The sequence below is a fragment of the Rhinolophus hipposideros genome, assembly GCF_964194185.1.
Source record: "Rhinolophus hipposideros genome assembly, chromosome: 6".
NCBI classification, from domain to species: Eukaryota; Metazoa; Chordata; class Mammalia; order Chiroptera; family Rhinolophidae; genus Rhinolophus; species Rhinolophus hipposideros.
In genome coordinates, this window is record NC_138052.1 from 46,605,267 (window position 1) to 46,630,637 (window position 25,371).

At 35.0% G+C, this 25,371-nt stretch overlaps 2 protein-coding genes across 20 annotated transcripts in view; one reads left to right on the top strand and one right to left on the bottom strand.

Moving 5' to 3' along the window:
* The window catches only part of FASTKD1 (FAST kinase domains 1), a 39,494-nt gene extending 19,110 nt beyond the window's left edge, over positions 1-20,384 (bottom strand). For 2 of the 5 annotated variants that reach the window (XR_013993568.1, XM_081052411.1), the window contains exons 1-6: positions 19,808-20,384; positions 16,558-16,679; positions 9,374-9,886; positions 6,909-6,977; positions 3,357-3,482; positions 954-1,352 (exon numbers count right to left, since the gene is read on the bottom strand). Coding sequence is in view for 4 of the 5 variants with exons in the window: in XM_081052411.1 (XP_080908537.1) it covers positions 954-1,352; positions 3,357-3,482; positions 6,909-6,977; positions 9,374-9,708 (929 nt within the window). In the remaining variant the exon portion in view is untranslated. Of the gene's footprint in view, positions 1-953; positions 1,353-3,356; positions 3,483-6,908; positions 6,978-9,373; positions 9,887-11,654; positions 11,777-13,749; positions 13,940-16,557; positions 16,680-19,807 lie in introns of those variants that run through there. The other 3 variants (XM_081052412.1, XM_081052414.1, XM_081052413.1) reach the window with 3 other exon arrangements.
* The window catches only part of PPIG (peptidylprolyl isomerase G), a 47,561-nt gene continuing 42,340 nt past the window's right edge, over positions 20,151-25,371 (top strand). For 3 of the 15 annotated variants that reach the window (XM_081052424.1, XM_081052428.1, XM_081052419.1), the window contains exons 1-2: positions 20,169-20,303; positions 21,210-21,277. The gene's annotated coding sequence lies outside the window, so the exon portion shown is untranslated. Of the gene's footprint in view, positions 20,304-20,364; positions 20,682-21,209; positions 21,278-25,371 lie in introns of those variants that run through there. The other 12 variants (XM_081052427.1, XM_081052420.1, XM_081052418.1 and 9 more) reach the window with 10 other exon arrangements.

Below are 25,371 nucleotides of genomic sequence, written 5' to 3' on the forward strand. Positions count from 1 at the left end.
ATACTCCTTTAGCATATGAGATTTAAACAGTGCTTGATGACAAGAAAAAGAGAAAGATTCCAATAGAAGTTTTTTTAAATCATCATCTTGTTCCCATCTTGATACAGTCTCTTAAAATGTACCCTTAAATTTCTTCATGTATAATTCAAAGGACTCTTAAAACTCTCCATGAAGTTTTGGCTAAGAATAATGATGCAAATACCTCTATTATGCAACTCCTGAACCCCTGCATAACCGATCCACTAATAGTACTTATCGTTTTGCTATCAATAATCATGTATTTAGCATTTATATCCCAAATATTTCTATCTACATCAATATCTGGCAATACTGAAAATTCTTTTTTTAAGGAGGGCACAGCTCACAGTGGCCCACAGTGGCGGTATTCGAACCAGCAACCTTGGTGTTATCAGCACCACGCTCTAACCAGCTAACAGGCCACCCCTAAAAATTCTTAAAAGATAGGAGACAGATCAAATTCACTCAAACCTGACATGAGAACATATGCCCATGTGCATAATAAATGCTTTTGATGATGAATGTGAAGACAACAAAGCAAAAATGGTCCACTGTGAACTACTACTATAATTCTAAATAGTCCACACCCTATCCTGGGGGTGATGGAGTCTTATGCCTGTGTTAAAGTCAGTCACATGGCCTAAAAAAGTAGAATAAAAACACTTAAATGGTGTTCTCCTTCATCCATTGCTGTGCTGGCCAGCACCAAAGGGTTACTGGCCCCCTTTTAGAATACAGTAGACTGTGTAAACTACATTGCAGAGTGTGAGGAGTAAATTAGAATAATTAGAGAAAGAATCAAGGAGCAGAGCATATAAGATTACTTTCCATTCCATGGTTGAATGGGTTGATTTTTGTGCCTTCCAGAACTGCAAGATCTAAGCTTAAAGGATCCATATATTCTCAACAAGTAAAATATTTTTAGCTGAACTTACTGTTTCTTTTCTTCAGGTCCTGCAGTGGGTCCCAATGCTACAAACAATTTTACAAAGCTAGGAGGGTGATCAATTAGAGGAATCATTTCAGTTAGCCTCTTTTTAGCCATTAAAACAAATTCAAAACTATGAAACTGTAGAAAGTGGTACAGACTAAGTATTTTACTGATGGACTCCAAATCAAGGTGGTTCGCATGGCTTAAGAATATTTTATTACACCTTTCTAATAGCGGGTAATAACAATATTTAATATTTCGAAGAAATTGTACTATTCTTCTTGCAATGTTGATCTGGGAAGAATCTATGGTGTCAAAAAGAAGTTCTGCTTTTTTCACTAATTGTTCTTGAAAACGTTGTGATGTTAAGTAAGATGTGCTGACCATCAAAACAGACAAAGACCTGAAAAAGGAAAAAAGATGTAAAGATATTTACGTTATTTAAGAATAATGAACAATTCTAAAACTAAAAGAATAGATATGAAAAGGAACTGGTAAAAATATTATGGGTTTTATACCACAAAATTTTTCTTTCAAGTACTAGTAGGATTTGATCCTAGTAGGACAGATCTCCCAGTAACTGAATCCCTTTAGACAAAAAAAACCACAAATAACATTTTTTATTCAGTGTGTATAATATCTCATTTTATAGATTACAACTACTTTGAAGGAAAATATTATAGCGAAATTTACTCAGACATCACTGGATTAACATAACAGCCCATGAATGCAACATTAAAAGTCTCATTTTATGTTTTTGGAAGTAGACTTTGCTTTATTACTCCTTTCTCTGTATATCTGTAATTTTTTAACAAATATGTTGGCAAAATATTTCTCACTAATAATTTCATATTTTTTAATGTTTCATGCTAAAATGATATTAATATATGACAGACAATACTAAATATGAAGTAGCATTTAATAGTTCGTCACGCAGTAAACACTCTTTTTTTTTTTTTTTTTTTTTTTTTTTAGTAAACACTTTTTAAGGAATATAAATCATTCTTCTTGGAACTGTGGAAGACACCAAAATTATAAAGGTGAGGTCCCTGCTTTCAAAGGACAGTTTTTGCATAATATAAAATACAAGAACGCACCCATAATGAATACAGAATGCAAAAGGAAAAGATAAATACTTGGGAATGATCATTAGAAAGCAATCTACAAAAAAAAAACATAAAAATATAAATCTTAGATTATCTCAACCATTAGAATAGTGGGACTATGCATTGTTTTGTTTGCTAATTTCTTTAATCTTTTCAATAAAATAAATACATTTTTAAAGACCCAGTTTACAAATACTTTGGCTTCTCCAATCAATATGTTTAATGTTAATGTTAACATTAATTAGTAATCTAACACTGCTATTTAGTTTAACTATTAAGACCTCTGAAATGATTTTTAAAAACTACATGTATATATGTAATTGCAGTTTGGAGTATGGAAATGCCCAAAGATTTCATTAGATTCTCAAAGGTATCTACAAGAATTTTTAAAAGTTAAAAAAAATTACAATAATTATTATTGTCTGCTTTTATAAGCTAATTTCGTGTGTGTATAAAAATACACATAATGTAAAATTTACCACTTTCAACATGGTTAAGTGTACAGTTCAATGGAACTAAGTATATTTATGCTGTCGTGAAACTATCACCACCATCCACCTGCAGAACATTTTCATCTCCTCAAACTAAAACACCTTACCCATTAAACAGTAACTCCCTGTTCTTCCCTCCTCCCAAACCCTGGCAATGGCCATTCTACTTTCTGTTTTGATAACTTTGATTACTCTAGGTAACTCCTAATAAATTTCCCTTTGTGTCTGGCTTGTGTCACTTAGCACAATGTCTTTAAGGCTCATCCATGTTGTAGCATGTATCAGAATTTCATTCCTTTTTAAGGCTGAATAATATTCCATTGTAGGTATATACCACATTTTGATGGTCAATTCATCTGTCAATAGACACAGGTTGTTTCCAAATTTTTTGGCTATTGTGACCAATGCGTCTATGAACACTGGTATATGTTATGGACTGAATTATGAACCCTCAAGATTCATGTTAAAGCCTCATCTACAGTATAACTATATCTGGAGACAGGGCCTGTAGGGAGGTAATTAAGGTTAGGTGAGGTCATGAGGGTGGCAGGCAAACTTGTCAGCTCGCAAGTAAGGTAAAACCTCAAACCTTTCTCAGATCTCAACAATATAGTTATACTTTAAATACTTTATGTCGAATTCCCAGAGCAACAATGCAAAGTAGATAGACTACTATCCCTATTTTATAAATGAGGTTAGTGAACTTTCCAAGTTAAAAATAACATAGCTAGGAAGTGACAAATCCAAGTGCATGAGTATCCAACACCCAGCATCTTTCCACCACAACACAAGGCCCCTAAATAAATTTACCTTAAGTCCTGTATGGTTTCCAACTTCCTATTTACAATATCAGCTATTTTTCCCATTAATGGACTAAAATGTAAGTGTTGATCTGCTAGGCATGTGGAAAATTTTGATAGCACAGGAATATCAAACCTATTAAAGGAAATATATAAAAGAGATTATTAGTATTTACTTTCACTTAAAACACATAAAAAACAGTTGTAAAATAAAAAGGAATCAAAAATACTAGTACTGTATTACTAATACATTACTAATTTAAAATGAATTTTTCTAAAATGTTGATTACTTATTATAAAAGTAACCCATGCTAATGTTAAAAAGTCATATTCTATCAGATTTTAGAAAGGGAAAAATTACTCAAAATTATTTGAAGCATCTACTTATTTTTTAAGGTGACAGAACAATTTTGACTCCAGATTGTATATTAATAAGCAAAACAACCAGTACTACAACTGTGCTGTGAAAAACTTCAGAATTTTTCTGTAAGAAAGAAATGACCCAATTCCTTCAATAAGTAAATGGCAAGATGAAAGGGAGGGAAGGAGAACTATTATAGATTTTAAGACTTAGAATTCACTAAAACATAAGCATAAGGAAGTTCACAGCAGCAAAACATGTGATAGCAAAAAACTGCAAACAATGTAAATATGCATTAAGAGCACAATGAATAAATAACTTGCACATATTTATAGAATATCACACCACAAAATAGCACAAAACAAAGAACTATTGAATCATGCAACGTTACGGATAAATCTTTAGAACATATTGAACAAACTAAACTAGACATAAGAGTATATACTATAGGATTCCACTTCTATAAAAACAAAACTAACATGAGAAGTCAAGATAGTGGTTATTACCTCTTGGGATGAGGGGACATGAATGGAAGAGCACATAAAGAGAACTTTGGGGAAATAATGTTCTGTTTCTTGATCTCAGTGCTATTAAACAGAAGTGATCAGTATGTGAAAATTTATCAAGCTGTACATTTATGATTGGTTTAATTTTATGACATTCTTCAATCAAATGTTTACTTACAAGGAAAGAGAAACATGAGACAAAGCAATCAAAGGGAATGTGTGAACCTTGTTTGGATACTGATTTAAATAAACCACCGATAAAAAGACCTTTATAGAGCAATGAAGGAAATTTGAACAAAAACAGTTATTAGGTGATATTAAGGAATTATTATTCATTTTTATAGGTACAATAATGGCACTGTGATAATACATACTTTTAAAAGAGTGCTCATCTCTCAGCAATATACTGAGGTATTTACAGATAAACGACGTAACAATTTAAAATATACTGAAGATAGATAAAGAGCACATTATGATGGCTTCCAGCTGGGAGAGGGGTGAAAAGGACAGGAGATTAAGAAATACAAATTGGTAGTTACAAAATAGTCATGGGAATATAAAGTACAGCACAAGGAATATAGTCAATAATATTGTAATTATGTTTTGTGTCAGATGGGCACTAGATTTATTGGGATGGTCACTTTGTAAGTTATGTAAATGTTTAACCACTATGTTGTACACGTGAAACTAATATAATATTGTATGTCAACTGTAATTGAAAAATACGTAAAACAATTATACAAAATAAAATAAAATATGGGGTAGGGAGGGAATGGGAAGGATTTAGATAAAACAAGACTGCTATATGTTCATAATTGTTGAAGCTGGATGATGGGTACATGAGAGTTCATTAAACTAATGTCTCTACTTTTATAAATGTTTAAAGTCTTCTATTTGAATTTCAAATATATGCTAATTTTCCTCGTTATGATCCATTATATATTACTAATACATAATTTATCTTATTTGAATCATTACAAATTATATGTATGTAATACAAATTCATAGACAATTTAACAAAACGACTGATTAATAGCTATTGGGAGTAACAAAAAATTAAATCATAGGGCACAGCAACTATAAAAAATCAGAAATTAACACTTATTTTATGACTCTTAGGCTATAGATGAAATACAAATTAGGGTTTTTAAATTTTTTACAACTTTGTATTATAAAAAAATAAAAATACTGCTACAAATAAAAACCTCCATATAGAACAAAGTCATTATCTTCTGAGCTACTTTGAAATGAAGTAAAATTAAAAAGCAATGTCTGATTCACTGGGAAGTACAACTGTACATTTGTAATTTAATTACTTAGTATATAGTAAAAGCAAAATTTTTAAAAAACATGTATTTTACAACAGATTTGTTCAAGCTGTTCAGTATACATAACACTTAATGCTGCTTTGAAGAAAAATAAAGTATTATTATCAACAACGACTAAAGTTAACCACAAAGATCCAGTAGTTTAGATTGCTCACAAAAGAAGTTAAGATTATTCTCTTTACTCTCAATAAAGGATAGTTATAGATAAAGAGAATCCAAAACTGAAGGATGAAAAGACAGATGTATTTGGATAATGAGATTAAAATCACAATTTAGAAGGTAGACTTTCTAACCCCAGAGAACTGTTCAGTCCCCTTTAATGTAATTCAGCCCCTATAATAAAGGCCTACAGAGCTCCCTCATATATGACTACAACTCTAGGAATTTATCATGGTTTTGGCTTTAAAAAGCAATATGCTAAAAAAGCATAATACAGGAATGCCTGCTCCTCCCTATCTACAAGTAAATAGCCTGTTGTTTTTTCTTTATCTTAGTCCATCCTCTCCTTTCTGCCCTAGGTTACTATTTGGTTTAGAGGGTGAGTCGTTCTGTGGTTTTTAAAAAATTTTCTTGTCTCTTTCCCACCTAGATTTTTCCTCTCTTCACTAACATTTGCTTTATTCCATTAATGGACCTTGACTATCCGGAATTTCTAGGTTTAAAAATTCAAAGTTTTCAGAACTTAGCTGAAGATTTACCAAAATGAACTCTGTTATTATCAAGCTGTCTTATAAATGGAGAGCTACTCATATACTCTTATATTAGTATAAATAATACAGATTTCTCAATACTCATTAAGAATACCAAGAACAAATTTGACATGTTTTTAGATGATTATCAATTACAACAACACATTGAAAATAGCTGTATAGTTTAGGAAATAGATCTGAATTGATACTATTCACAGCAGTGAACCCGAAAGTTGCTAAGTCACCTATGAGCTCTGTTCACTGCCTCTCCATAAAGGAGAGACAGGCAAGTATCCTCAAATGCTGCTGAACAGTGTTTTCCTTTCTACTAAACTGGTGTCTTCTTTTTTCACTTTTTATGGCTCCTGAACTTCTAGGTTTTAATTGATTGCCTATCACTCAGAGAATCTTTCTGAAGCAGAACTCTTCCAGAAAAGAAGATTCAAAAATGCCAGTCCATGAATAGCTGTGACTCTACCTTATTTATATTTGGATTAATTATAAATGTCCAAAAGCACACTATGTTCCCTACTCTTAATTTAAAGAGGGAACATTAGAAATACTGTTCTCCCTCTTAAGGAAAAAAGACACTCTCTCCACTCTTTTCCTACAATATTTCACTGTGCTAACCCTGAAAAAGATAACCCTGATTATAGATGAAGAACCCAGAGTACTTGCCTTTCCAGTCTTCTCCATGCTTCTGTAACTAGTGCTTCAACTAGTGGGTCATGGGCCTCAACAGCAAACCTCCATAAAAACAAGAGAAAATAACTTTCCATACACATGCATCTTTAAATCATTAAAAACACACGTAGTAAGAATTATAATGCAAAAGTGAACCTCAAGTTATTATACTCTTGTACAGTGAGTCCTTATTTTTGGTCCACTCCCACTTCAGTATTCTGATTTTTTAATACAATCTAATAAACATTCATATGTAATATCTCATGTCCCTCTCACCCTTTTATATGTTCATTTCAGTGCCCTCCAACGAACAATTAAAATGCTCAAAGATGCATTTCACATTAAAAGTGCATACAACATATCACTTTGCTCTGACTATAAAAATATTTCTATAGGAGAAAGTTTGTAAAATAAAGAAAAATTTAATACGGTAATAAAAATCATTTATAACTGCTATTCATAAATAGCCACCATCATTAATTTGGAACATTTCTCTCCAGTTATTGTTTCTACACACATATGAAATATACATATATTTCCTTTACATTGCCATATCCTGCCCTTTGCAGTAAGTTAACATTATATTGTGGGCATTTGCTAAGTCATTACGTATTCTTCAAAACATTATTTTTAATAATTGTATAATATTCAATTGAGTGACTATAATATCGTTTGGTTAAACATCCATCTACTATTCGAATTTTAGTTTTTCAATATTATAAACAATGCTGGGATGAATATCCATGTACAAGAATACAGGTAACCTCCGTATAACACAGCATTTCTAGAACACTGTTCAAGAATTGGGGGGAACCCTCATACAACATGCCATCCCAGAACACGGTTTCACACAAACACGGTTTAAGAATTAGAGAAATCTCCAAACAACATGGAACGTAATAAAAGCTTAGTAGTGATGATGAAGGAAACATTATTTAATACATATTAATATGTTATACTTTTGGTGAAAATTGCTTTAATAAAGACATTTCTCTTAACTATAAAAATAAAATACTATGTTTTTTTACTTTTTGGAAACTAACCCCCTTTTTTGTACTAGTTCTTTGTTTCGTATAACACAGATTTGCATAACACAGCATTTTTTAGGAACCTAACAACAGTGTTATACAGGGGTTACCTCTATTTATATATGTGTCTTGGACTCTCAGGATAACCTTAGATGCAAAATTATTGGATGTAAGGGTATTTTTAAAATTAATGATATATATTATACCACCAGCAGTACCTAAGAGTTCCTGTTCCAGTATACTTTCACTAACAATGCATATTTTACATACATAATTAAGCCACATATACTATATACTGTATGTATAAAAGTCTCTCTTTTAAACCAATTTCAACATGTTTATAATGTTAAGGCTATATTATTTTGTCTCCTAAAAGTCAAAGACTTTCGGGTTGAGTCATGAAGCAAAATCGAACTATATCCTATTTAAAAAAAACTCGAAAACAAAATTATATTCCACTCTTAAAATCCTTTCCTTATTAAAATATGACTTAGGAGGGTAACATAAAAATGCAGCTTTTAGGTAAATCATTACGAAGCAGCATTTCTCCATCTGTGCCTGACATACATCAGTCTTATGAGGTATTCACATGATGTTTTGTGGTTAAATAAGTTTGGAAAATGCCCCGATTTAGAAATTCACAATATACACTGGCATATTAATGGCTCCGAAGAATCCTGCAATAAAGATGTTTAATTTTGTCTGGTTCAGCATTCTCCAAAATAACATGACTAGAAAACAAAAACAGGTGTCTTGCCTGTTATCATTACATATTTTTTTCATTAATTTATTATAGTATTCCAAAAAAAAATTTGGAATATGAGAAAGACCACCACAAAAATAAGGAGTCACTCACTCTTGGTTAGCCTAACATCAATACCCAAAATAAGTAAAGCCTCAATCCCCCTCCTGTATGCTGACTCTATAACAAAACAACTGCATCTCTGCATTGTGCAATGCTGACATCTAAAGCTGCTTAAATAGTCCCTGCAGGTTGGATAATCATGTAAGAAAACTGCTGTTTTTCCGTCAATGAGACTAAGAAACAGACTAATTGTAACTTTCATGTGCTTTACTCCTTTTATATAACTGGTAAATCCTTTATTAGGGAGCCCGGTTCTTCTGAAGGCTGGATTCCCTTGCAAACAATGTAAAACTTCTTTCCCTTTTTAATGCTTTTTCCAGATTTATTGAGGTATGATTAACAAATATAAATTGTATATATTTAGGTTGTACAATGTGATGTTTGGATATACAAATATTATAAAAATACTACCACAATCAAAGAATATCCTCTAAACATCTTAAAAATATTAGATGGTCAGTAAATTTACAGAAAAAAAGTTTTTCATTTTAAAGAGATATTTAGAAAATTAAAATACAAAAACAAACTATAATCATTTCTATAAAATCTAAAAATACATTACTTACTGTTGTGTGATGTACAACACATTCACTAGGGTATCGTCATTCATGAATTCCACTTTACTTGTAGTCAAATTATAAAGAGTAAGAAATTGGGGATGGTCTCTGATACATTCAACACTTTTTAACAAGCTGGTCTTCTGCTTTTGAAACTGCCAAAGTATATTAAATGCACATCCCACTTGCTTTTCTGAAAGTACGGCTTTGTTTTTTTCAATAAAATCAAATACTTGTTCTTCGTCTGTACACTTATCCATTTGGCTAATTAATGGTTCACAACTGAAGGGTCGAAAATGAAGCAGTCTCCAAGGAAATAGACAAATAGCTCTTAAGCGAAGCATATTTGTTAACAGTGTCTAGAAAAAGGGTATATTTTCATTTACATCACAAATTTTCTTGGGTAAAGAAAATTTAAAACTAGTGGCCAGTTGCCATATGCTGGTATAAAAATAACGGTTTTTCCTTCATATTTTTTGCTTTCATTCTGATGACTCCAAATCCCATTCCAATTAGCAGCTTCTGTAAAGAATTGGTTTAACATCGTTATACTTTTATTATCTAATTCTAACATTCAAATAAAGTAACAAGCTTTTTCTGCATTAACTAGCAATCTTGGTCTTAGTCTGAACCACATAGATCTCATCCAAAACTAAATGTCCAATTAAGTGGCTTGTTTCTTCACCCCACTTAAAAAATGTTCGTTAGGGAATACAGTCAGTAATATCATAACTTTGAACCGTGACAGATGGATACTAAACTTATCAAGGTGATCATTTAAGGTATAAATGTCAAACACTACGTTTTACACCTGAAAGTAATATAATATTGCATGTCAACTACAATTTTAAAATTAATGGACTTTTTAAAATGTTTGTTACATCTGACATTTACATAAAGTTTTCAAATTTCACCATAAAAGCAGAAGGGGAAAAAAATCCCAAATTCAGAACTGTCTTTATAAATAAAAGAGTAAAAATGTTTGCAATAAATAAATATCAGCTTTAAAGTTTCTACAAACAGTAGCCATTAATTCAGGGCCATAATAAAAAATTTTTTTTCGGAAGGATAAGTCTCTGGTTTATTTGCTTTCTGGATAATTTCTTGCTCCTTTCTCTTGGAGCTCCAAAATAACTCAAACAATTTAGTTACTACTGACCTTAGAAAGGTTTCAACCAATAAGCAAGACCAATAACCAATCAGAAAATATGAAGAAATCAAGTAATGTAACAAAGACATTGTGAGGCAATATATGAACCAATATATGAAAAATAATTTGTTTAAAAATATATATTATGTTTATATTTCTAGTTGAGAAACAATGGTTTAAAAAGATGGGACTAAAATCACGTCTAATACTTCTGCAACATTTTACGAAAAACTTTAAAAATATATTATCCCATTAGATTCTCTGCACTAACCTGCTAGATTGATATTATCGTTTGCATTTTTTGTATAACAAAAGCTAAGTTCAAAAACATTTTAAAAAACTACTCTAGTACTAGCGAAGCTGGAACAACCACCCAGTTATTTCGACTCTCAACTTGAACAGTCACTTTACAGTAAAGCAACAAACCAACACTAAAAGTACGCCTTAGACTCCACTCCGCTCTATGGCTATGCCAACCTCACAAGAAAAACCGATGAGACAGCATTGACTACTCTGTGCCAATCAGTACAGCAACCTGACCCAAAGCGACCTGGGTCACACACATACACAGAAAAATCTGCACAGAATTATCTTCAAGATTCTCCTGTTCTATCCATCTGAAAATGGAAGCAACTCAATTTTTAGAATACCAAGGTGTCAAGTCCCCAGCTCTGCCCCAGCTAAGGACCCTGGGGAAGACATTTAACCAAAGGAGGGGCCTTGGGACTATAAATGAGGGGTAGGTACCAGCTCTGAACAGGTATAGTGCATTTTAAACAGTGACACCCTTTGCAAATGACAGGCATCGTCCGCTCCGAGCACAACAGTAGCGTTGAACTTGTATATGTGGTCTCTCTAGATGCCGACCAGGAGTGGGCTCAGCCCTGCCCTCCTCCTCCGCGCTCGGGAAAAATCCAATACCCGGGTTTTCTCAGCCGAAGCCCGAAGCCCGGGCCTGAAAACGTGCTGATGGGGTAAAAAAAAAAAAAAAAAAAAAAATCTGCCGCCACGTTCTGAAACTTTTCAGGAGGATTCCAGCGAAGGCTGGTAACAATGCCTCAGAAATCAAGGTTATTCCCAGCAAAGAACGCAACAGGTTCGGTTGTGTCGCGCGCCCCTCTTTCATATCCCAGTTTTTACCCTTTTCTCGAGAGATATCACCTTTCCTCCGGTGGTACCGACCCCAAACCAGGAAAAAAAGCCGGGGAATGCAGCATGCACGGCAGAAGGCACGCACTACATGCCCCAGAGGACGTCGCGGCGAAGTCAGCGGAGTAGACGTCGCTTACGCATTTGGGAGGAATTCTGGGCATTGTAGTTCCTCATTGAGAGTCGCAGGGGCAGTACATTTTAACTGTGGAAGTTGCCAGTCGTTTAGGTTAGTGTTTCTCAGCTACCTGAGGTTTTATCCCAGTCCACGTAAGACTAACATTTTTATAATATAAAATAAAAGTTAATATTTAGAAAAATGAAATTTTAAAACGTAAACATGGAAAAGACGTGTGGAATTTTGTTTCTTACTATAGGGATGAAACTGAGCGTGACCTGTGTCAATGCCCTTCAGTCAAAGACCACCAGAAATACACCTATAGTTCAACAAAGTTGGGGTTACTGACTGGTTGCAATGAAACAGAACACACCCCCACGGGGAGATAAATTAAGAAGGTGTTAGAAAAAATTTATTATAGTATTCAACCATGTGTTAAGTGACTGGGGGAGGTTTAAGGGGTTTTTCTCCACATCGGATGCTGTGAGGAATCAGGGTAATTCTATTATTGGGTATCTTAATAAACTTTAGAAGGCAGAAGGAAAAAATATTTGCAAATGATATGTCTAATAAGGGATTTATATCCAGAATATATAAAGAACTTCTACAACTAACGACAAAAATATTTTTTAATGGGCAAAGAACTTGAATAGACATTTCTCCAAAGCTATAGGCACATGAAAAAAAAATGCTCAACATCACTAATTATTGGAGAAATGCAAATCAAAATTACAAGACACCACTTCACACCCAATAGGGTGGCTATTATCAAAAAAATCAGAAAATAACAAATGTCGGCAAAGATATGGAGAAATCAGAATGCTTGTATATGGCTAGTAGGAATGTAAAATACTGCAGCCACTGTGGAAAACAGTATAGTGGCTACTCAAAAAATTAAACACAGAATTATCATGTAATCTAGCAATTCTACTTCTGGGAATATACTCAAACAAATTGAAAGCAGAAATCTGAATAGGTATTTGTACAGCAATGTTCATAGCAGCATTATTTACAATAGCTAAAAGGTAGAAGCAACCTAAGTGTCCATCAACACATGCATTGATAAAGAAAATGTCACATATACATACAATAGAATTATATTCAACCTTAAAAATGAAGGAAATTCTGACACTTGCTACAACATGGATGAACCTTGAAATACTATGCTAAGTTAAATAAGCCAGACATACACACAAAAAAACAATTTGTAGGATTCCACTTATATGAGGTACCTAGAGTAGTCAAATTCATAGAAACAGAAAGTAGAGTAGTGGTTTGCAGGCATTGGAAGAAAAGAGAAATGTGATTTCTCAATTACATCACATTCCAATATGGTTATCCCTGGTCAGTGGAGGACTTTTCTCTACACAGAAATTCAGAGAACTAGGCTTCTTCCATAATCCACCAGGGGCTTTAAACCCTCTGGATCCAGCTGACAAAAACAGAAAGACAGGACACAGAGAAGGCATAGCACTTCAAAACCATATTGGCTTGGATGTAATACACATCTTTTTCACATACTTTCCACTGATGAAAAGTATTCACATATCTTTACTCAGACGCAAGAGGACAACTAGCAGGACAGACATTTCCCAGTGACACCCTGCACCATATGAGTGGGAACACAAATTTGGGGGCTGTCACTGCAATGCTAATCAAAGACTCTGGCATTTTATAATGGGAGCTGGCAGAGACTCAGATTATTAATATATGAGATAACCTCTTGAAGAAGTCAGTCTAGAGAACGAAGCCAAAAAACAGGTAAGTAGAACTAGACAACAGAGAAAAAGTTCCATGATATGCTGACTATTCTTTCTTCTCTGTATTAGTTATTCATTGCTGTGTACTAAATTATCCCAAAACTTAGTGACTTAAAACATTTATTATTCCACGGTTTCTGTGGGAGAAAAATTCTGAAATTGCTTAGCTGAGTGGTTCTGGCTTAGTTTCTCATGGGATTGAAGTCACCTGTTAACAAGGCCTGCACTCATCTGAAGGCTTGACTGGGGCTAGAGGATTGCTTCCAAATAACTCATTCATATGGCTGTTGGCAACAGGTCTCAGTTCCTCTCTGGCTTTTGCCAGGAAGCCTGTTTCTTGCCACTGGGCCTCTCCACAGTCTGCTTGAGTGTCTTCATGACACAGCAGCTGATTTCTCCTAGAGTGAATGATCCAAAAGACACAGCAAGAAGAAAATCAAAGTGCCTTTTATGATTTGGTCTCCAAAATCACATACTGTCACTCTGCCTTATTCATTAGGAGAAAATCACATTAAAGAATGCATGGCCATATTTTAAAACTACCAAACTGTCCAAACAAAACCACACAGTTTTGTTTCATGAACCAATACATTCCCAATGTTACCTAAGCTAGTTCAAACTGGGTTTCTATTATTTGTAAATGAGAGCTCTCACCAATACTGGAATCAAGAGGCATATACAACAATAGTATTATACAAGCACTTCAGAAAAGTCTTTGGCAGTATCTACCAAAGCTGACCTTATCCATACCCTATCATGTAGCAATTCCATTCCTGGGTGTATTTCCAACATACATGCAAAATATATGTGCTCCAAGATACAAGAATGTGAATAGAAGCTTTCTTTGTAATAGCTAGAACTCAACACAAATATCCATCTAAAATAAATTGAGCAATACCCATTGTGACGGTTAATTTTATAGGTCAACTTGACTGGGCTAAGATTAAACATTATTTTTAGGTGTGTTTGTGAGGGTGTTTCTGGATGAGATTAACATTTGAATTGGTAGATTTAGTAAAGTACATTGCCCTTCCAATGTAAATGGGCATCATCCAATCCATGGAGCATCTGAATAGAATAAAAAGGCACATGAAGGAGGAATTGGTCCCTTTTGCCTTCCACCTGCCTGACTGAGCTAGGATACTGGTCTTCTCTTGCCCTTGGACTGGGATCTTATCATCAGCTCCCCTGGTTCTCTAACTTGGACTGAAATTACACCACCAGTTTTTCTGGGTCTCCAGATTGCAGACAGCAGAGCGTGAAACTTCTCAGCCTACATAATCACATGAGCCAATTCCTCATATTAAATATCTTCCTATATATATATATATGCTATTGGTTCTCTTTCTCTGGAGAATTCTAATACACTTATATAATGGAGTACCGTTCAGAAATTAGAAAGAACTATTATGGCATGCAGTAATATTGATAATCTCACAAACACAACATTGAGCAAAAAAGCCAGCCATAAGTAAATACATATTCGTAATTCCATTTACACAAGATTCAAAACTGGATAAAACTAATACATGCTGATGTAACTCTGAATAGAGGTTACCATATTTTACCGTGTGTAATGCACTGCCATGCATAATGTGCGGCCACGTTTTGGGCCCACATGTTCAGGGGGGTAAAAATCCTTCACTTTAATTTTTTAATTCAAATTTGTATTTGTTTACTTTTAGGTACTTGTTTTTCGTATTACAAAAGAATTTTAGCATTTATTTTTTAACATTGTGGTACAAGAAATTTTATATAACAAATAATTACAAAACTCAAGAACAGATACAAGGTATAAGAAATTTTATGTACCGGTAACAAATTTACAGTATTTACGCATCATAGAAGGCCAAGAACTCTTTGTCACTGCAAGTTTATTGTTAAATTCAACAAAACTGATTATACTATTCCAGGGTATTATTTTGCATATGGATATCGTTATTGATTTCTAGAGTTACAGTTTTAAGTCTTAAGCATAAATAAAAGAATTAAAAACATTTATATAGATATGAAATTAGTACTACCCATGTATAACATGCATCCTTATTTTTTCCTCACAAATTTGGGCCAAAAAGTACACATTATGCACAGCAAAACACGGTATCTTTGGTAAGGTGAGGTTGTAGAATTACAGAAGGAGGGCATGAGGGAGGCTTTCTGGGATGCTGACATTGCTCTATGTCTTCCCACAACCCCACCCCCTTTTTTTTGTAAGGAGAGTGCAGCTCCAAGTGGCCCATGTGGGATCAAACCAGCAATCTTGGTATTAGTAGCAATGTGCTCTAACAAACTGAGCTAACTGGCCACCTTCCATGTCTTAACGTAGTGGATGTTAGACCTTATGGTCTCTTTGTAAAAATATATCAAAGAAACCTATAACTATACTATGGTTTATGAATATATGTTAAACTAATTTTTAAATACTACCTTAAAAAAAGGCATGCAAAGTAAGTCAAGGGCTAATTGAAGTCACCCCTTGAAAACCCATTTTGATGATTGTAAATCCAACTTGTTTGGTCTTTACATCTGCTATTAAAAGTGACCTTAAGTAACAGTTCATCTAAGAGTGCTGGAAACTAACCATATTTCAAAACACTAGCAACATCATAGCAAATCTTGTGTCTGCTCACAGTGTAGAATGGTCACACAAACTAAGTATGCAAACAATTATCTTTTAATGGGATATGTGGCCCAGACTGTTTGTTAATTCTCCCCAAAGTACCTTTTCCTCTTCTTTCTGGACATATGCCAACATTACATTTCCCAGCACTTTATAATTGAGTTTGGCAGTGTTTTCATTGATGGAATTAGAGCAATGTGGCATGTGCTACTTCCTGGTTTAGGCTTTAAAACATTACCTCTTCTTCCTGTTTCTGCAGGCCAAAACCCATGGCAACACATTCTAATTATGCAATGTCAAGGCTCTGGAGTAGGTTGGAATAACATGATGGAAGGAACTCAAGTTCCTGAATGAACATATGAAGAAGAGCTGTGTTCTCTGACTTGGCCCACTCACCTCAGGTCTATTATGAGAGAAATAAATCCTTTGTTCTTTAAGTTGCAGTATTGATAGAGATAATACTTCCTTTTACTTGCAACAGCTTTCTTCTTGAAACAATAAATCCATGTCAAGGCAATCTGGAAAAGTTTCAGATTTCACACACCAGTAAAATTTCAACATATTTGGGACCCAACAAAGCATGTCAGTTTTTCATCTGTCCAAGTGAGGACATCTAGAGAAAGAAAACAACTAACTACATTGTATAACCACAACTAACCACATTTCATAAAAGGATATTTTAACACTAAGAAAAAGTGACAAGCTCAATTTAAGAAAACAATTCTTCTTAAGAAAAGAGCAGTGAAAACTTTGTCATGGCCAGCACCAGCCACCAGTCCTTGAATTGCCATTTGTAATGCTGCTTCAAAACTTCTTTCAAGAATCTCCTAAAATCTGACCATTTATAATATACATTATATCTAATAAGTACTGGGGGGCTAAAAAAAATTAATGCTTTTCCTCTCACCTTCTAAGGTCTTCTAGCTGGGCTAATAATCAAATTGACAAAGACAGATTAACAGGAGAAAATCAAATTTTAATACATGTATATGGGGAATTCACATAAGCGTGAAAATTCCAAAGACAGTGAAGCAACACAGGATATGTATGACATTTTAGACAAAAGAGAAAAGGAGAGGAACAAGGATCCTAGATCTCAGAAGTGAGGATGGGCAACTTACAGGTAGTTGAGGAAGAGCAGAACATACCTGGCAGAAACATTCTTGCTGGGCAACCAGAAACAATGGAACACGGGGGATATCTAGCTAATAGGCCTCTGCCTGAAGCCCTATTTAACATAAGACGTAGGACAATTAAGTTCGCAAACTCATCCTAGAAAAAGTGCTACATACCTCATTGCTGAATATCACTACTGTCACCTTCGAAGTATTCCCCTTGGGAAGCTATGCACTGACACCAACACCTAGTCCACCCTTCAAAGCAAGTTTGGAACTCTTTTTCTGGAATGGCCATCAGAGCTATCGTCGTATGACCCTTGATATCTTGAATGTCATCAAAATGTCTTCAATATTTCCTTTATCTTCAGGTAAATAAAGAAGTCAATGGGGGCGATATCAGGTGAGTAGAGAGGGTGTTCCAATACAGTTATTTGTTTACTGGCTGAAAACTCCCTCACAGACAGTACTATGTGAGCTGGTGCATTGTCGTGATGCAAGAGCCATAAATTGTTGGCGAAAAGTTCAGGTCGTCTAAGTTTTTCACACAGCTTTTTCAGCACTTCCAAATAGTAAACTTGGTTAACTGTTTGTCCACTTGGTACAAATTCATTATAAATAATCCCAGATATCAAAAAAGATTTGCAACATCGATGAAACAAGTTCATGAACTTAATTGTCAGACCTCGTATTTAATTCAAATTATGCTATGTAGGCTAAAGCCATCCTAAGATTTCCTTCCTAAAGCAGGTTTTTCTATATGAATCTCTTGGGCAGGAAAGGGGAGAGGGTCAAATGTTCTTTCTGAGTCTTTTGTTTCTAAATAACCAGCTTAAAAATCAATATCCTAAAAAGGCAGCTTTAGGGACAAAACTTTGGTTCCCTTCAGTTGGTTGATAATTTGGGCAGGCAGGGACAATCTGATAGATTCTCCTGGTCTGTAGTTTGAATGTCTCTGATAATGTCATCAAGTATTCAGGTAAAATCTCTGTGTGGCTTACATCAGTCACTGAGATTGTTTAAACATGAGCTGTTGTGGCAATTTCTCTGAAGTGTGTATCATGTTGTCTAGCTGTAGTTTGTAATTGCAAGGCTTAAAAAAAACAGTTTTAGTTCTCAATAATTCCAAGTCAAAAGACAGGAGAAAAACAAAACATTAGAGGATGTAGCCAAATATTTAAAAAAACAAGACAACTAAACTAGAATCTAATTAATATCCACAACTATGTATTATAGTTTCTATTGAAGTACAATTTTTCTCTCTAAAATCACTCTCATTTTTCTCAAAGATAGCCAAATTAAGACTAATTTATGTACTGCACAAGTCTAGTTTCAATGATTTTGGCTCAATTATTTGTATAAATACAACAATAGCAGTTGATCATACAGGTTCTTTTAAATCTGCTTTGCTGGAATTTTTTTGCCTACGTGAATTCCCCATGCGCATGTATTAAAAACTTGATTTTCTCCTATTAATCTGTCTCTGTTAATTTTATTATTCACCCAGCTAGAAGAACTTAGAAGATGGGAAGACAGGTATTATTTTTTAGCCCCCACAGTACTTATTAATATTTTACTTAATATTAAATAATTCTTCAGCCACTCCATATGTCTGTTTCTCTTGGAAGATGGTATATCATAGAACAAGATTAGTAATGTTATCTTTCTACATCTCAAAATGTTAATTACAGCATTATGATGATCTGTAATGTATCTTCGAAAATGTCTCTGACTGAATTGGTGTAAAAGAGGAAGAGTACACCAATGTTAAGAGCAATATCACTTACACATTCCCTCTACCAGTAAGTACGAATCTAAGAAACTAATATGTGTATCATAGCTAAATAAAAATATATTCCCATGGAAGCTGAATCAAAAATCAAACAAATCAACGGTCAAAAAAAATCTATCTTAACATAGTGCTTAATATAAATCGGATTTATTAAGATATCGCAGAATTGCCCTCCTTACTGTAAAGTGTAAATCATACAACCACTGAACTGTCTAAAGATGGGTATCCTGTTACTGCCCTGCAATAAAGGCAATGGCTTAAGGCATTTTCTTCAGTTTTACAGCTATGTAAAATTGGTCAAGACCCTTACATGTACCACATGCCTAACTGTTGTTGACAATTAATTCACCTCACGTAAATGAGTGAAAATTTTAAATGATCATAACTTAGGTTCTTTTTATACAATAATATAGAACTCAGATTATAAATTTCCTTATCTAGTTCCTTTAAAACTTACCCACATTCCCACAAGGATTTCTGATTCCTCCTCCCCCAAATAGCAGTGGGCATTTATTTCTAACATAATCTAGACTCTTGCTTCTTAAAACAATAACAATGTATGTCCCATTTTCCCTACAGAGAGAGATGGATTTGGAGTCATTGACTTGCTTTGATATTTAGAAACAGCGTCTTTGGGAAGGTGGCACTTGCCCTCTCTGGGCCTCAATTTCTTTATCTGTGAAACGATAACCTATATCACGGGTTGGTTGTGAGAATGTAAAAAACAAGCATCAGTTACCTTTGTAATTTCATGCTTTCCTCAATTGCACTTTGGTCATTTCTGTGTTTTAAAACTCGTGTCACAGCGTTAAGTGGAAACGGAACTAGAAGCTCCTTGAAAGTAGGGCTTCCTTCCCAATACTCTGGCAGACGATCAACAAATATTTACTAAACGAAGCACTTCATTTCACAAACGACGTGGCCTTCTGAGGGTTACAAACGTTCCCAATCAACTCACACTTTATAAAGCATTTAGCTACCTATACACCAGGTATTTAACAGGCTCCCAAATCCTAGAACTCCCGGGCGGGCCGAGGTCACACAATCAAGGGACCACCAGGAGCGCCCGTCCCCCGGTCCGTGACGTACTTCCGGAGCGACGCTTTCCCTCCACGCTGGGACTGGGTTGTGGGGGAGGGAGGCGGTTAGTGGGCTTTAGCGCCTTTTCTGGCGGCGGTAGATTTGAAGCGCTGTGAAGGACGGGACCCTAGGAAGAGGAGACGGTACTGGTTCAGGTAGGTGGCGTGAGGCCCGTGTCGTTCCGGTGGCGTCCTTCGCAGCAGACCCGGGGTAGGAGAGCGGGAAGGGCCCGAGAAGAGGGGCGGAGCCGGCACGGTAGGCCCTGCCGAGATAACCGTCTTCCCCTCGCGGTATCGGGCTGCCGGATTCCAGAGGGGACCCCCAAGGACCGTGGCGCTGGCTTTGCAGCTGGAGGAGGCTTCCAGCCGTGCCTTCAGGTCTGGGAAACGTTCCTCCTCCTGCCAGCCCCCGCCCTCTCCATTCGGGCGCACGCCTCCCTTCCTGACGCATTTTGCCGCACAAGCTGTAATATGGCGGCAGCGACGGCGGCCTGGACTCGAGAGAGCCAGGGTGATTTTTGATGCTTCAAAATTGTAAGACTAAACACTAAAGTGGTGAAGGTGGGAGGATCGGTGGGGCAGGGGGAGGCGTAACATGACGTCCTGTCAGGTTAGGGTTGGAGAGCGGCAGGCGACGAGCCTGAATCACGGGTTAAGATTAGACTGAAGACAGGCGTTCCTCCTCCTGCGACCTTTTCCTTTTACACAGCGTCTTTTGTGCAGAGGTAAGTGGCACAGGCCACTTAGTTAAGCATTCTTCTAAAACTCGAATCCAGGCTCTCTTCCCTCCTCCCCGAGCTGTCTCCACGTTCTCCCACGTTTCCCAGGAGCTTTGAGCAACGCAGGCCTTTCAGGAGGAGGGCATTAGTTTAGGCAGAAGGTGATGGCTTCGGAGCTTCTTATGCTTTGGGGGTAGTTGTGCGAATTTGGCTCATCTTTAGACGTTTAAGGAGCTAAGTTGAGGTCTGCGGGAATGAAGAACTCCCAGTCGTTTTGGAAATGTTATAAAAGCATCATTTTGTGCGTTGATTTTAATTTCTCACAACAGTACTTTCTGTGCAGGATCAAGTTTTTGCAGTAGTGATAACAAGTACATCCGAGGAACAATTAAATGGTTTGGAAATTTGGAGGTACGTCAACATTCAGTAGCTAAAACCAGAGTGGGGAAAAATATGTGTGTGTGTGTGTGTGTGTGTGTGTGTGTGTGTGTGTGTGTGTCTGTATGTGTCCCCCTTTTGGCGAAGAATGGCCAGTAATTTACAGATTCGGAAGGATGATGGGGAGGGGGGTGTGTGACATTTTTAAAATTGTGCCATAAAAGCCAGAAAAGCACAGATATCTAGAATACCCACTTTTCTCACTGATAATTTGTTATGTCCCGGAAAATTTACCCGTTTTAGCATCCCCCCCTTCTAGCCATTTGAGATGGGATTATTTTTATAACAAATTACATACTTCAGTCTTAGAATTCATTTTATGTTGTTTAATGTTTTATGATTCAGGATTATTGGGACCCTAGGATCCTAATGGGTTTCTCTAGTGGTAGGATTCTGTGCCTTTTTAAAAAAATCATGTTTGCTTTTTATGGTCTTTTGTTGTCGCAAGCTAATGGCAGGGTCAAGGCGCCTTCCCCTGCTGTCAGGAGTGTACAAGTTTGCACACTTCCTAGGTTAGAAAATTTTGGTTTGTTTCTGGCTCAGCCATCTTTCTGAACCTCAGTTTCTTCATATATAAAATATTTTGATTTCAGACTATCAACTATGGGCTTCGAAAATAAATATTCAGGTTTGTTAAAATTTTGTGTAAAATTGGCTTTCAGTAAGAACTCAAAGCTTCTATGAAGTGAAAGGCATACATTACATTTATTGTGACTTATTAAAGGTCTGTAGTTTTTGGTGCTTCTTATTGTGGTCTTGCATTATCGGTAGCCTCTATGTAAGGTACTTTTTGTACTTTTGCGTATTTTAAATTAGATTTTATGATAGGCAGCATTCATTCTTTATGCAGAGGGAAATTGGTAGCCATTCATAATAGGATGAACTAGTTGTAATAGTTGTTAGCACACCATCTGCAATTCTTTCAGTGTTGCTCTTTTAAGAAATACATGTTGATTGGTGTTTTTTTCTCTTACTATACTAACAGGTTATTTCAACAGAATTATAATGTATTATCTACTTTTAGTGTCCTAATGTATTAAGGTGTCCTGGGAATCATAGATAATTCAAGTGATTTGCAAAGTTTGTTGCAAATCTCTGCTACATTGTGGTATTACACCCTTTTTTTGGCTTTAATATTAGCAACAAGCTTCAGTTTTCATTTAAGTGTCAATGATTTTGCCATAGGTTGATGCATATACTGTCTCCGTAAGAATTCTACGTTATTTTATTTCTATAGGGCAAATCTTGCATCTGGACATTTACTACATGCAGTATTATAAGTACTCAGAGAAAATGATTGTAACTGGGACTTTGTACTTTTAGTGCCAAAGAGGAAATCTGTAGTACTTTGTTTTAGTTTGAGTGGTGGCTTAAAATAATCACCAACCTCTTCCTAAAATTTAATTGCGTTATACTTATAAATATAGGCATCAATTTTTGATATTAAAATGTTCTTTTTAAAACGTGAATGATTTAACTCATTGATTTTTTAAATGAATGAAGCCTGTTATAAAGACACCTAATGTAAAATCTCAGCTAATGTTTACTCATAACTAAATCATTGCATTATGGTCGGATGGTGGAAAATTAAATAAGCCATTGCCTGGAATATTTCTGGATAAGCTCGTTTCTACAATAAAGCTGTAGAGTATAAGACAACTCTTGCTTTTTCCCCCTTGTAACCTTGATCCATTCACTTCAACTCACTAGTTCTCTTGTTTTCAATCTATAAAATCAGAAAATTGGACTAGATTATCTCTTAAGTTTCCTTTAAATTTCAGAAGTCTGTAGTTCTTTCTGCAGGAATTAACTGGGTTGAGTAACATTGCTAACATGGTGGAATTAATTTATCATTATAAGAATTGAGATAATTACAAGTACAATAATAATATTAGCAGGGATTTTCCGCTTAATATACTCTTTTTTTTAGTTCAGTACTAACACAGTTGTACTATATTTTTGTCTTAGATTGTATGTGTGAAAGCATATAATCTCTGTTATCTATTATTATAGCATATTATTTACACTGAACTTGGCAACATTACAGCTTTTCTCTAAAGGTTTAAGAATTCAGGAAGTGCCTATACATTGTTTATCGTGTTTCTACCAGTGGTGGTTTGTGACTAACTGGCAGAGACTAAGGGAAGGGACACTATGTGGAAGAGGATAGTTGTCTTTCCTGACACCTCAGAATTTTAACTTTTTTGTACTTAGTTCATTAGCAATCTGGCATTCATAAATTTATTTAATTATTTTTGAAGCAATCCATTTTTATTTCTCATTTGTTCTCTGTGAACTACATTAGGAGTAGGGTAAAGAGGCTGGTTTGAATATTATATTGCTCTCTTTGAAAGTAATCTTCATTTCAAGAGCTGCTATAATTTTAGTTAGTTTAACTTAATATGATTGCACTTAGAGGTGGAACTCTTGTATGAGAATTATCACCCATTTTATTAAACTTAAGCAGATAAGAACTTCTCATCTTTGTTTCTTGGTCCCGAACTGAATATGCTCCCTTTTACAGCGGATTCTGTTTTTAAAAAGAGAGGGGGAGGGAGGAAGAGAGAAAAGGAAAGAAGGAAAGAAACACTTTGTTAATAGAACTCAGTAGGCAGATCTAGGAAAAAGGCTGTTTCAGTTATGAAACAGGCTGAGAGGATGGTTAGGTAGGCTCTGGGAGAATTTACTGACTATAGATACATAGTACTTGTAGGAGGAAAGGCACTAAGTTTTAATAGCAGAGTCTAGTTCTGCACGTGCCTCAATGAGCATTCCTTCTATTTGATAATGTAGTCCTGGGCCAGGCACTGACTGCTTGGTATTGAAGATACAAAGGTTCTGAATTCAAGGAATTTACAGACTAGTTTATGATAAAGAAAATATGATTCAACAAAGGAAGATTATTTAAGCTTCAGAGTAAGGGCTGAACTCCCAAAGTGTATCCTGGCTAGGTTGAATCTTTAAGGACACATAGAAATTAGCCAAGGGAATAGGAAAGGGTAAAGACCTGCTAATCATGTTAAAAGTTTAAAAGGATTTATTATCTGCTTTTTCAAAATTCAAGACTATGCTGACTCCTTCATACTGTGTGAAGCTTCCAAATAATTCTTTGAATGTAATAAAATCATTGCATTATTGCTTTCCTAATTACAAATACCTTGTCTTTTACTATATATTTTAATTAGTTGCCTATATTCTTGTGCCTTCGTCCTTGTTACTTTAGGGTGAATATGGAAATTATTTTATGTATGAACCTGTAAGAGTAAACTTTTCAAATATGAATTTGTTACTTCTGGTATTTTTTATGGAATGCATTTGTTGCAGAACTTTATACATCTTAGCAGTTAGTATTTAAAAATTTATAACATCTATTACTGACATACAAAAATATGATATTGTTGATAAACATTTAAAACATTGTGATGTTGTCTGCTTAGAAAAAAGTAGAATATACATTAAAATATTAAAAGTTATAGCTAAGTATCAGGATTTTATGCATTTTGTGTAATCTAACTTTTCAATGAGCTTATTAACTTTATTTAAAATATTTTCATTATGAATAAAGGAGATGAAATTAAGTATTATCACATACTAAATTTTTGAAGGGGTGGGGCAGGGTAGGTGAGTGCATGAGGTCAAGTAGATAAATAGTAACGGCTAATAGGCAATAATGGAAACTAGGTCAAACTGGAACATATACACTTCGTGTAATGGGGGCAGACTATGCTGATTTCTGCATGGGAACAGGACACATTGTAATAAATGGTGATGATTTTTTTCAAGAAAAATTTATATCTGGATTTTATAGAAATAGCTGCAACTCATTTGGATTAAACAAATTTGCAGCAAACAGATTACCCATGTAGACTACTACAATGAAAGCTTTCATTATGTACGATTCTTGGGAAATACATGAATTATTTTACTGAAAATTGCAAAGGCTTGATTTTTTTCCCCCTGAGCTATATTTTTGGTATTTCTTTGCAGTTCTCTTTTTCTTGGAAAAAAAATGAAAAAATTGACCAGATGTTTGTTTTGTGGTTGATTTTAGATACTATTTGAGTAAT